The 13,707-nt window shown below is 42.8% G+C and overlaps 1 protein-coding gene across 1 annotated transcript in view; it reads right to left on the bottom strand.

Moving 5' to 3' along the window:
* LOC119387654 (polypeptide N-acetylgalactosaminyltransferase 13) overlaps positions 1–13,707 on the bottom strand; it is an 84,587-nt gene that overhangs the window by 7,372 nt on the left and 63,508 nt on the right. The window contains exons 3-9 of the mRNA XM_037655115.1: positions 12,174–12,342; positions 9,328–9,494; positions 8,459–8,514; positions 6,621–6,772; positions 4,789–4,959; positions 1,529–1,646; positions 273–453 (exon numbers count right to left, since the gene is read on the bottom strand). Coding sequence (XP_037511043.1) covers positions 273–453; positions 1,529–1,646; positions 4,789–4,959; positions 6,621–6,772; positions 8,459–8,514; positions 9,328–9,494; positions 12,174–12,342 — 1,014 coding nt within the window. The remainder of the gene's footprint in view (positions 1–272; positions 454–1,528; positions 1,647–4,788; positions 4,960–6,620; positions 6,773–8,458; positions 8,515–9,327; positions 9,495–12,173; positions 12,343–13,707) is intronic.

Genomic DNA, 13,707 nt, shown 5'->3' with positions numbered 1-13,707 from the left:
GTTTTTAGTTAATGGTGCAACTGCTAGACACAGCAATTTGTGACAAACTGCCGGTCACAAACTGCCGCATTAAACTTCTTAAATTAAAACACATTAAATTCATTACTTTCCACTACTTTCTGCCTGAAAACAAGGTTGTGTCAACCAATTTCAGTACCCAAGCTTTCAATTGAGCTGAAAATATCGGCAGCAAAAGTTTTGTTCAGTGTCCCTTCAACGGGAGTCGGATCAAAAAGTGGGCTAGAAGCATGCAAGCATGCAAGCAGACAAACCTGGGTTGATGGCAAAGTAAAAGTCCTTCCACTCGTCAAGCCACACTTCGGCCAGGCGGGCGTTATTGTGGTTGACGATGCGGCTAGTCCCACCGGGAAACGAGTATGGCGTCGACTTTCTGAAGACGTGGCCCACATGTGAGCATGGCACTATTTCCAGCTCTCCGCCGCACATCCATATCTGAAACCGAAGAAGGCACGCGCTTCAGCAAGTGCACCTCCATAAATAAGGCCATTTATCCATGCAGTATCCTGCTGGAAGTTGCCAAAAAGCTGCTGTTGTGTTATAACTTGACTGCAGCAGAAAGCTGATTGCCAGCTGAATGAATAGCACTGCAACTTGCACAAGCAAAAGGTAAATTGTGGAATTTCAGTGACCACAATAGCTTCAGAACTGAGCCAGACTTACAAAAATGTGATTTCACTCTGTTTTATAGCTGCAAGGGTGAGTTACAGAAGCTTCGCTATGCGAAAAAATACATACATGAATGGCCCTAGCTGTAACGATGCAAACGAAAGCACTCTATGCACAAAAGCATGATCCCACCCATTTTGCGCTGCCCTCTCAATATCATTCTCACCATTCAAACAGCAATATCAAGATGCAAGGCTGATTAATGCATTTACTTGGAACGTACATAGAGAAAAATATCATTACTGAGCAGTGCATTAGTTTTGGTTTAAGTAAGAAGCAAATCACACCTGTAATGGACTGGCCTGTTAATCCATCTGCAGCTGCTAAGTTGTTAATATAGCTACTTGTACACACAGAGCTAAAGAGCTGGCTCCTGTCTGTTTTGTCCACAAACGTTTCCTTCGATTGGACGACAAAGTCTCATCACTTCTCCTAAACATCAAACCTATTCACTGCTTTTGAGCCCCTTGCTCAGAAAAGCTACTCTATCTGCTCGCGTACAATCTGCCCCTGTATATAACCCGCACCCCAATTACAATCTGCAGGACGTTTTTTTAAGTAGCTATGAGTATTGCCATGAAAAAGCCTTCTTTGCATTGTTGTGAAGTATTGCTGTGAAGCCACCTCTCAATGCTGAAATTCATGTGCAACTCGCAGCTCCATATTAGCTATGAATTTTCTGTATTTTTGGAGTGGGTTATATGTGAGAAAATAAGGTTTATTGCGAACAGCGATTTAACGCAGTCATGTCTCAGTGGGCATGCATGCTTACGATGTGCAACAAGGAGCGGATCATCAAGCCGACATCAGCCGTAGGCAGTATTAAATGTGTGTATCTCACCCTAAATGAAAGTTCGAGGTTTTCGCCTCCCCAGATGTCCATGCCTTCATCATACTTTCCCAGCTCGTTGAAGTAGTCCTTGTCGATTGAAAACAGGCCCCCTGCCATGGTAGGTGTCCTGAAAACGATATCATAATATTTGAAAATTAATGTCAGTCACAAAGAATAAAAAAAAACATACCAAACTTCAGCAAATAGATTGAAGTTAAACTGTAGGGTCTATTGTCTAGAAACTGTAGTGCTTTGTGAAGGACACTAAAGTAGAAGGCTCCAAAGGAATTTTAACCATCTCCCAATTTTTGAAGTGTGCCCAAAGTGGCATACGCAAGTGTTTTTGCATTTACAGCACCATTGCAGAGCAACAGCTGCAGCCGGAATTCAAACCCGTGACCTCATACTCAACAGCAGAACACCCCAGCAACTGATTCATGACTTTCCATGATGTATCTACGACGTTCCTGTGGCCCTGAGAAACATCAAATTGAAGTGCACGGCAATTTCTTTAAGTTGCAGCTTTGCTTATACAGTCACTAGATCATCGTAACTCTTTTTTCCCTAAATGCGGCAAACTCCACTTAAATCAACACACTGGTTGCCGGTGAGAATGATTTTTCAGCTACCGTCACTCAACATTACTAGATGTTGTCTGTCGTGATGCAGCCACACTGTGTGCAGCAATAGGTCCTGCTTTAGCCAATAGGATAGGTATATTTCTTGAGAAGAAAAAAACTAGCTCAGATGAGCTAGGCCCATAATGCAGTTGTCCTCGAAAGTTCACAATAAGGCAGGTCAACCACACGCTCACCAGTGATGTTTCAATGAGCTTAGGTTCCTGCAAGAGTGACATGTGGCATTATCTCAGAACTATGGCACGTTTTTCATGTGAAAGTGTGGATGACTGTGTAACTGCACTCCCAGTGGGTTCATAAATGTTAATTCTATTGCTACATTGAAACATGAGGTAGAAATAAGGCAACATGCGCAGCACATCGCTATAGTATGCCTGTGGCAACAGTAGCAGGAAAGCCTGTTCACTAGGTGGCTTGCCGCATGTCACATCACTGCAATGATCACTGCACGCTTTGTTTGAGCCAGCCTTGTACACATTACAGAAAATAAGTAACCGATTACAATTACAAATACTTCCTTTAAAATGTAATTGATTACAGTGGTCAATTACAGCCTCGGAAAAGTAACTGAGCAATTACAGAAATGTAATCGATTACTTTTGCACTACTTTCCTTCAAAATTTTATTGCCGTGACACAATAACACTAGTTTACTCAAACTTCAACGAACTACTGCGGCTTGCACAGAGGAGAGAAGGCTGGAGGCTTGCGTGAAGGCTGGGAGGCTTACTGTGGCTTTTGTGATATAGTGTTACACATTGTTATCTTTCAACAGGAGCTGTTTTTCAAAGTTGCCGGTTATGCTGCCACATTCGCTCGTTAAGAGGCCAGCTGCTACACTGAACACTCTCTCAATGCATATGCTAGAGGGAAGGGCAGCATTATAACGTAGGAACACCTCGTGCACCAGCTCGTAGTTGTGCAGTGCTTCGATGCTAGCGTCCATGCACTCTATGAAGCGGCGCACTTCGCTGTTGCTGGTGCTCGGGTAAGGCGTTGCAGGTAAGGCCAAAGAAAAAGTGAAAAAATAGGCTCTAGGGACCCCCCTCTGAGTGGACGGGGGTCCCTAAAGAGTGGTCGCATATTTTTTGGGACAAGAACTGCCGTAGAAGACTGGTTCCAACTTGATTTAAAAAAAAAAAGTAAATGATTACTGGTAATCAGTTACAAGAAAATGTAATTGAATTACCCAGAACGTTACAGTTTTGAAAAAGTAACTGATTATATTACAAAATTACAAGAAAATGTAACTATCTAAAGTAATCGATTACTTGTAACACGTTACATACAGTGGAACCCCGATTATACGACTTGAGGGGACCGCGCAAAACCGTCGTATAATCCACGGCGTCGTATAATCGAAAAACTAAAAATATTGGCAGTGGCAGTCAGCTTTGCCCAAAAAAGGGGAACAGACCGCCTCAATAGCCCATGACACGACCCTGAGGTTCTTCGAGGATGGCAAATTAAATTATTTTTGAAAATGGCAGCATTACTTTGTTAAATGAGGTGTGAGCGAGTCGTTATCCTTAACTTTAAGACATTGAATCCAACGCGCATCTTTCTCCCGACAAATCGAGTATAAAAAGGGCCTGCACGTGAAAACGAAACCGAAACCGCGTCGGCAACAGCCTCCCGTCAGAAGAGTCAGACACAGTGTCATCGCCATCATTAGGCAGTTTTAGAATAGCGTACGCAAAGCTTTGCGTTGGTTAGTCGCGCAACTGCGCATGCGTCATACGATAACCGCTTGCGGGCTCCCGTTAAGTGACGAAAATAGCGGGCCGCAAACGCTAACGCTAACTTAGCGTACGCTATTCTAAAACTGCCTATTAATGGCGACGGAGCACGAGTTTGCGTAGGATGCTTTCGTGCGCGACTGAGCTGTGCGCATCATATTTGTTCCCTTGTGAAGTGCAACTGGTGATGTCCCGCTGTTATTATGAACGTCCACGTCAAGCGAAAGTTATTTTGCACTGTAAAAATAGCTGCGTCGCATCCTTTTGCGTGCTCAAGGCCTGTGACTGCGAGTGCCGCAAACAAAGGCAGATCAGCTGTATGTCGACCAGGAAATGTTTCCACGGAGTGAAAACGTGAAAATATCCGGATCTCAAAGATGAGCTTTACGGCCAGTTGGAGCTTCTCCGTGTACAAGATAGAGCTTGTCTAGGTAACGACCCTGGATACGCATGCGATCGCATGCGATCGATCCTGAAGCGATCTTAAGCCAGGGAAAACTGGATCACAGAAGCGCGTGAACTGCCTGGAGAATAAATTTTACATTCTAAAAAGGCATACTGTTTCACTCTCTACTTTTCTAACCGACAGACAACCTAGCGGAACTTGAATTCTTATTTTGCACTCGGGAATATTTTTGTCGGCGTCCGATTCGAATAAAGAAGGTGGTGTTTTCTCTCAGACGGAATCGAAAAGTCGTGGTAAGATGTGGGATCGGCGTAAAATTGCGTCGTATAACTAAGGTTTTAAATACATTATTTCTATGGGGGTTTTGCCGGGACCAAGCCGATTCGTCATAAAATGCGGGTCGTCACAAAACCGGGGGACGGATAATCGAGGTTCCACTGTACAACTCTGGTTTGAACTGACAGTTGCAACTAGAGGAGCAACATACCTGATAGGCAGCGTGCGGTCTCCGCCTCTTCGTTCAACCTCTCGCTGCGGCACACGGTACCAGCGGAAGTTGAGCTTCCAGTTGAAGCCGCCCCAGGTCATGTCCGAAGCAGAGATGTACTCAAACGTTTCATCGCTGATCACGTCGATCACAGGGCACACAACTCTGGTCCTGAGAGAGAGAGAGAGGGTGACAGCTTAAGATCAGTTGATCTTCAATATGCTGACCATCATACCCACGATTACTCGTGCTACTCGTCAAGACGATAACGTTCCATGTGCACGTTTTATCTCTACCAAATGCAGGAGACTCAGAGGCTTTCCATACAAGAGCAAAATATAAAATTGCTGAATCATTACTAATCTGAAAGTGCTGAATAATTACAACATATTGATTTATTTATTTACGGTATCTTAAGAATACTGCCAGTCTCAAGAAAGATTGAAATAGAAATGGGGTTCAAGCAGATAGTGTAGATAACGACATGTCAACAATGTTGCAGAAAATGCTTGCACAAACAGCGACATATAGATTGCTGTAATGAAAGTAAAAAGAACAGGTTATACAATGGCACACTAATACACTAGCAATAAGTACACAAAGAAATTGTGATATGGCAAATATGCTAAGGAAGTTTAATTAGAGTATAATACTGGGGCACAAGATATGCTATTCATGTAGTTTGTAAACTTATCTTTTTAATAGACAACTTTTATTGACAGAATGCAGGACAGATGCTTCATTGTAGCAACATAATCTGTTGACACACTGCAAGCTTGTAATAAAGCAAACTCCAGATGAATGTTTAAAATTTCATTTACTTCAAATAAGTGAATGCCTTGGCCAACCTGCTGTATTTTCAAAAATGTGCACTGAAACCACTTGAAACAGACAAAAAAAGGTGAACAAACATTTTGGTTAATTCAATGCTTCTGGTTTTCCAGAACAAAATAATGACAAAATGTGGCTGATCCGAGGGCACTTGTAAAACAAATATTCAGAACATTGCAACATGTAGTGATTAGGCATTATGGATAGAACAATGAAATGTTGCAAACGATCCATTCACTGCCAAAATGGTCCCAACCTATGTGTTACTTTCTACAGGTGCTCTCAGCATACCTATCTGCACAAATATTAACCTGACTTCATGTGTATTGGTACATGTAACAGCTGCTTAATCAGTAAAAGGCCATACCTTATTAAACTTTCTGATAACGCAAACTTCAGACAAGTGTAAGAAAATGTTTTCCAGAGGTTAAAGTTACTCTAAGTTGACCCCACATACACAATATCGCCAACGTGTGCAAATTTTTTTGGCCCTTCAAGCTTCTGTTTTCAAAATGGTGTGAAGAGTACGCAGCACTTGTGAAGGTGCCCAGTGTCCAGTTCTGTTTCCCTCACAGCCAATGATTTGCGGTGAAATAATAATTAACCAGCAGTCATGCAAGTGCACGAGTCTTGTCCCTACAAAAAACAGAAGACTTGTGAAAGCCTGGGCCAATTTTCTTGCAAACTGCTGTTACTTCATTCACTCTTTGTGAAGCATGACAAAGTTATGCTGTGTCACCAGCATTTTGTGTGTGTTGTTGTATTCCTATTTTGTCTTAATTTATCACGATTAACACTCTCAAGCACCAATCAGCGTGCAGTCATAGAAGTTCCAGAAAGTCAGCTTCGCCGCAGCACACAAGGTTTATACAGTGAAGCATACATAACGTATTGCGGAGGAGCATACTAAGAATGGAAAGGAGCTGCTGCCACAAGATATATATAACATGTCCTTCTTTGTCTGTGTTTGTATAGAGTCATAGGAAGTTTTGTCTCCATACCTGTCCTCGGCAATGCGTGCCAGCAGTGGCTCCAGCCAATGCTGCGTGCACTCGCAGTGGGCGTCCAGGAATGTGATGACTTGGCCTTTAACCGCTGCCGCTCCCAGGAGCCTGGCGCGTATAAGGCCCGAGCGCTTTCCCGTCCGCATGACCTAAAACCACGAAGGAACACAGACATCTGTTTTTGGCATGCTAACTCAACAGAAAAGCATTGTGCAACTTTTTTTTTGTGACATTTGTGCTAATACCCCCCAGAAGATTACTCGGCCATTATCATCACGTAATGCCTGTAACTTTAAGCACAGATATGCATAGCTGCCCAGACTTCAAAAGCATCTGTATGTATGATTATTTGAGGCAAACAAAATGACTGGCAGCCAGAAAAAACAACAACATTGCCATCGTCTGAAAGTGTAAATGTGTTATTAGTGCAAGTGTTGTAATTAGAGTTGTGCGAATAGCAAAATTATGGGTGTGAAGCGAATTCAAATATTGAAGTGTCAGTGCGAATCGAATCGAATATTTTTCTAATATTTCTCGAATATTTCTAGAATATTTTTCGAATACTTCGAAGCAAAATTGCAGACAAAAAAAGTTAGAGAGGATTCCTAAGCATATTCTTATGAGATAGCAACATGAAAGTGTTTCTTTTCGCTACGTTGATGAAGCAGTGGCGGGGTGGTGTTTCATGGTTGTCTTATCAAGAATAAGGCAATGTAGAGGCCGAATTGTATTTATGTACATGATTTATGTACATGTATTTATGTACATGGTGCAACCAAAGTGTTGCCGACAACACTTTACACGTGACAGGCAAAGATGCCATTTCCTCAGCCTCTCCTCCCCTTTCAACTTCTGTGGAAGCCCAACTGATGTGGCGGACAAGGGTGTGCTCCCTTCAAGTCCGGAGTTCCAAATCTGCCTCGTAGACGTCGACATATAAGAACATCTGAAATTTTGGATGCTAAAAAGCTTCGGCTTGCAATTTTTCGGACTTCCTGCCCAAATTTCAGGTCCAAAACAGCATTAATTGAGCTCCCACCTCTGCCACATCTTTCGTCTCCATGTTGCGACCAGCGTTTTCTTGAGTTAGTACATTAGCGACCGTGTAGCAGAGCTTGAAAGGCATCTTTGCCGCAATAACGGGTTGTGATGAGGTGAAGCATACTGAAAATCTAGGGACCACTTCCAATCTGACGTTGACTGTGTCTTGGCAACGTTCGACCGTAACGGAGCTTGAAAGGCAGCTTTGCCGCAATGCCGGGTGTGATGAGGTGAAGCATATTGAAAATCTAGGGACCACTTCCAATCGGACGTTGACTGTATTTGTTTTGCGAAGTTCGAATAGTTCGAATAGTAAAATTCCAGTGCGAATAGAATCGAATAGCAAACACTATTCGAAAAATATTCGAAATTTGGAATATTCGCACACCCCTAGTGTAATGCCAAAAACTTATTTAGAGCGGGGCCCTGCCATGCATGCTCTTCCACACTTCTGGCACTCTAAAGCAATTACAAATGTTCATTTGTTATGAAAAACTCTAATGTATGAATGTTAGTTCATCAACTGCTGTACAGTGCAGAATGCTGTTACCAGGATTGAACTGCTTGCAACCAACAGTGAACGTTGCCTATGGTTTTCCCAAACAAACACAAGTTTAATTTTATGTTTCTTGGCTTCATGAAGGACAATTCACTTACGATATCCCAAACGCCAGTATACAAAATATGGATATTGTATGATGCAATGAGCTTGTTATTTGTACCTTGTACAGCATGGCATGTTCTGAGGATGAAGAAATATATGAAGATAAGAAAGAAAGAATGTTTTTACATACCTTGACAGGCACTTCAAGCTTGACCACATAGTCTTCAAGCTTCTTTCCCAGATGTTCTGCAAAAGATGGTATAATTATTTTTAGCAACATTACATGCCTTTTTCAATCAACTGGCGAGTGATATCTCCAGTCATAGTTTGTGGCCAAGAATAAGCATAAGAACTGAACAAGATTTAAGGACAAATACACAACTAGATTTTACACTGTACTAGATTTTATAGACAGCGCTACAATTCACAAAATGACGCTAGTCCAGGGGCACTATTTTACTGCTCTTAATATTTGTTCAACACCCACAAAATTTCGGCTATACGACTAACTACCTTTATCGGACACACCTTTATTGTTCTACATCTCCTTCACTGCGGAAATTACTTAAAATTTAGCTGATAATGAACTAGGAGTTGTGCAAGAGAAAGATAAATTCCTTCAAGCCAGAACAGTTTGCCTCTTTTTGGCACCCTGTGTATGTTTAAAGCTCTTTGTCCGTCGTCATCTTCGCGCCTTTTGCCTCAAATCACGCCAACAAACACGCCCAGTTATCCACTCTGACATCGTATATTTCTAGCATGTTGGGCTCTCGACGAAGTGTTTCTTCCAACTTATGTGCTACAAGCACCCTGCATGTGTATAGTATCTTCATCTGTCGTCTTTACGCTTTTCGCCTCGGAGTTTGCCTCTATGTACCTAGTTTGACCTTCTGGCATAAGCCAGGAATATTATTCATATAAACATGCTGCCTGTTTCTGCCGCGTGCGTCTTCTGAGAAACATTTGTAAGAACTCCTAGCTAGCTTTCATTGACTTTCTCAAGGAATCCCCAAGGGTGTAAGCCCTCATTCCTTTCTTTGGCAAACATGCCGCACATACCCCTTTCGCTGGCATCATCCACAAGGATGATCTCTTCAAGCAGAGCCCGTGGTGATGTCCGTATGACGCTGTGCACTGTTCGCAACAGAGTGGACCAAGCCTCGTTGTGGAACACAATCACCACAGAAGTTGTGGGCAGCTTCTCGGGGTACACCTTATCTTTGCACCTGCGTGAAAAGGATGATCAGAGTTGATACTTAAGATATTGAAGATTACTCCAATAATAATGATATTCACGGACTTTGCTATGTTAACAGCCATAATGCCGGCTGCTAGAGTCATTGCAGATATTCTATAAATACACCTAGTGCTTTTTTTCTCATAGCAATATGTCTGCATTTCTTGAGGCTCCAGTGGTACCACAATATCTAATCGAAATTTCATCGCTGCCATTTATGAATATTTGCATGATTTGACATGGATGCACTGTGCACATCAGCGGGCCGATTTCAATTAATAGTCAGTTAGAGCCCCTTGGCATACACAGATTACCATCTCTGTGAGTACAGACAATTAACTTGCAGCATACAACCAAACCGGGATATACTGAACTCGAATACATCGAACCGTAACAGTTTTACATTTCCTTGGACCCTGCAGAAAAAGTATAGTACTGTACTATGCATATACAGGGTGTCTTATTTTTTTAGACAATACAGATTTTTTATAATAATCCTATGACAGTAAGGAACCTGTCGTTTTCGCGCATGAACTTCACGTCGAGGCGGACCGTTTTGCTATGTCAGACTGGAACTACCCGTCACAAGGGAGTGACAAAATTTGAATGAAGGCGTGCCATGGCTGCACGTTTTCGTGAAAACCTGCAGGTCATCTCACTTGTGCCCGCGCATCGCCTTACTTGTGCGCATAGTGTTTGGCGCTTATCTGTTTCTTTCGAATTGTGCACAAGAAAACCGCAATATCAGCCTTTTCTTCGTATAGGAGGCATAGAACTCATGCAGGGGGCAGCCACCGCGATGCTTCTTGCAGACAGGTGAAATAGCTTTTTGCGCTTCTTTATAGTCTAAGAAAGAAACAGATAAGCACCGCCCATCGCACGCAAACATTAAGCTGCCTACTTCTGTATTTCAGAATGCTTGCCGATTTTTCTGACCAGATTCTGCTTCGGTGCGCCTTCATCCACATTTCCTCACTTCCCTGTCACGTGTCATTCTGGGGATCCATTTTGTGCGTGCAGGGTGCGGTCAGTTTCTATTTCGTGCTTGAAATTTGATGATGAATATCTCAAACTACGTGCCACTTTTGCGATTTCTGAAACGTGGGTATGCTATAAATAATCATGCACTACAACTTCCTAACATAATCAACTGCACTCAAGTCAATAATTAAAAAGTTAATTAACAAGCTTTTGTCAATTAGTCATGCCAATGTCATGTTAGCTGCGGGAACATATTTCCGCCTCGACATAGAGTTCATGTGCGAAAATGACAGGAGCCTGACTGTTACAGGATTTTTATAAAAAATCTGCATTGTCTAAACAAGAAACACCCTGTATAAAAAACATACTTGTGGCAGATCCCATGCACGTACTGTGGGAATCAATGTTATGTGAAGCAGGCAGTGGGAAGTTGGCTATTCCACTCTGTGGATGCGCAATGCATTACAGCGGTGGATTGGGCGGCCCAGCTCTCAATGTACTGCAAGGCATTGGCAAGGTCCTACCAGGCACATTGACTACACCTTGGCACCTAGAGGGAAGCTTACAGCCCATGCAACGTCAGCACTCGCACACTAAACGGCATTGCACAACACGAAAATATTAGTGTACTGGATTAATATACAACCTGGAAATGTATACTCATGATTGAAAGGTGACACCTTCCCATTTAGTCAATATTGCATGCCTAGTTCAAGTGTGTCCCCGAAGAAAGTGTTTATTTGCTATTTGGCACTGTATGCTTCTTCCTGGCTCAACAAAATGGTTTAGAAAGGCTGTTTGGACCTGCATTTAAGTCGCACTTTTCAATGGCTGTGCATTTTTCTTTGGTCTTGCGCAGCCATTCATTTATCTGGCAGTACCACAGCACTTAATTCATCAAAAGCGCAGTCTTTGTGATGCGAGCAAGCATTAAAACTGCTGCACTTGTTTCCTAAAAGGATTCTCATAAACTACAGCAGTCAAGTATTGCCTGTGCATTTGGTTCAGATGCCAAATAATTTTGCCTCCTGAGAGTAACCAAATAATCTCGATTCAACGTGTACTGTATATTTTTAGAACCAATGCATGTTTTATTACTATACCATGTGAACTAAGGTAAAAATAAAGATAAGATACGACATGTTGTAGTCATTAGCACGTAGGCAAACTTTCATGCGCCAGCAAGGCAAACACCACATGTACAGCGAATGCTCAAGTTTGTTACCTTCAGATGTAAGAACACATCTGAGCGACATAGGGTGAACACTAGTGGACATCCAGCGGATGTCCAAAATATCCAGAGGGAACATCTGGTGGATGTCTGTCACATATCCATGCTTGCATGGTTACAGGGAGGTGGGACCTAAGCTGAACACCACCTACTCGGTAAAGTAGGAAGTGAATTTAGAAAGCAAGATGTTTGTGCTAGTAGTCACCATTAGTGGTGACGACCGGTCACCACTAATGGTGATCGGTAGTGAGTGCAAGTATGAGTGTGAGTGCTTGCTGGTAACTGTGAATGGGAGCTGCTATGAGTGCAAGTTGTAAGTAGTAGGAGGAGTGTGAGTGAGGGCCGAGAAGTGCGAGTATGTGTACGAGTAAGCACGTCGCCTACACAAACATTGGCGACTTGTGACACGTTACAGCATTCTATGCTGTGCAATAAAAGTGAACACGGAATACATACTTCTCCAGTCTCACATCAGGCAGGGACCGGTTGAGGGCAATACGGTCGCTCGCCAAAAGGTTAAACTGGTTCAGCTTGAACTTCTCTTTCTTGAGGGCCTCTTCCTCAGGGCCAATTTCAACACCACGGCCACGTTCCCCAGGCCACTCAGATGGGTTCTCGCCAAGCTCTGTAGAATGTAAACATGAGAACTTTATCAACAGGTGCCACAGCTTGCTGTGCATGAACCTCTGAATTTACACTTTCCTAATTTACCAACTTCCAATGGGCATACCCATATATGCTTCGGATCATATTGTGAATGGCACAAGAAAGAGAGACAAAATGAAATAACAAATTCACCTGTTTTTTTAAACTTTCGATACTCTTGCATAACACAAGGGGTGTTTCATTCTCTTCAGCAGAGAATACGAAGTTGTTTTTTTCCACAACCGTGCACACACATTCGTAAAATAAAATTATTAATGAACTCTTAATTACCAACTAGCATGGTCATGTTATCAATGGATCAGTGATGCCAGTATGATATGTGTTGCATATTACAGTTCTCCAATGACTTTTAGGTGACATTTATCCTCAGAATTGAATCCACCTATAAGGAAAGCAGACTAATTTGCTAGAAGGCCAGCCGTAATAAATATTAAAAAAGTACGAACTTCATAAGGAAATACACTTTTCCCTAGTTCGCATTCTTTTTTTTGCACTGTATTCTTTTGCAGAGTAATAAACAATCCCACATTTAAAAATTACGCTTTCTGACACAATAATTCATTTTCAAAATGACCTCAGAACCACGGAAAAAATATGCCGCATTGTGCTGCTCTTTAAAGCTGCCTGAACCACTTTTCTAATCACTCACCAAATGACTTCGGTATCGCAGTTTATTGCCACACGATATTGAATCGATCGCCGCAATTTTTTTTTTTTCGATTCCGTCGAGAATGAGCGGAGTTACAGGTATTCGTCGCACGCTTGAAGCGCTTTATCTCTTAGTCCCGACGAGGGCGCTGGAAGCTACACACGGATCGACTTACTGTATATGCTACCTTTAGGTAGCATATACGTCAGTAACTCTACACACGGACGGAGGGCACGGGGGAAAGAAGCTAGGTCGCGCGCGCACGTCATGACCTTGAGCGCAAGTCATGAAAAACGATCGCTCCTCTCCCAGTGGGATTCCGGTGCGCGTTAGTGTTGTTACTGTGTAATTTTATCGCACTGTAGAGCGCGGCGACAACACGTGGCCGCACCCCGCGGCAGAAGCGCATCTGCTCCAAACGCCGCCCTTGAATGATGTCAGCCAGCGGCCAACAGCTTCAATCTGCTGTATGATGAAAAATCTGCTGCATAACAGCCCTCCGAAGAGAGCTGTACGGGCCTCTGCATGAGAGAGGGTGCTTGAGAAAGTGGCAAGCTTGCGCTCCGCTTATCTTGTCGTGCCCGAGCGTAGATATGGCTGAGATGTTTACAGCAACTTCTGCTTTGTGCTGTATGCGCTTTTTCACCAAGCACGAGGACCCCTTTAAGTAATAAG

Source organism: Rhipicephalus sanguineus, chromosome 3, assembly GCF_013339695.2.
Source record: "Rhipicephalus sanguineus isolate Rsan-2018 chromosome 3, BIME_Rsan_1.4, whole genome shotgun sequence".
Lineage (NCBI taxonomy): Eukaryota > Metazoa > Arthropoda > Arachnida > Ixodida > Ixodidae > Rhipicephalus > Rhipicephalus sanguineus.
This window is presented reverse-complemented; position numbering and strand designations above follow the sequence as displayed.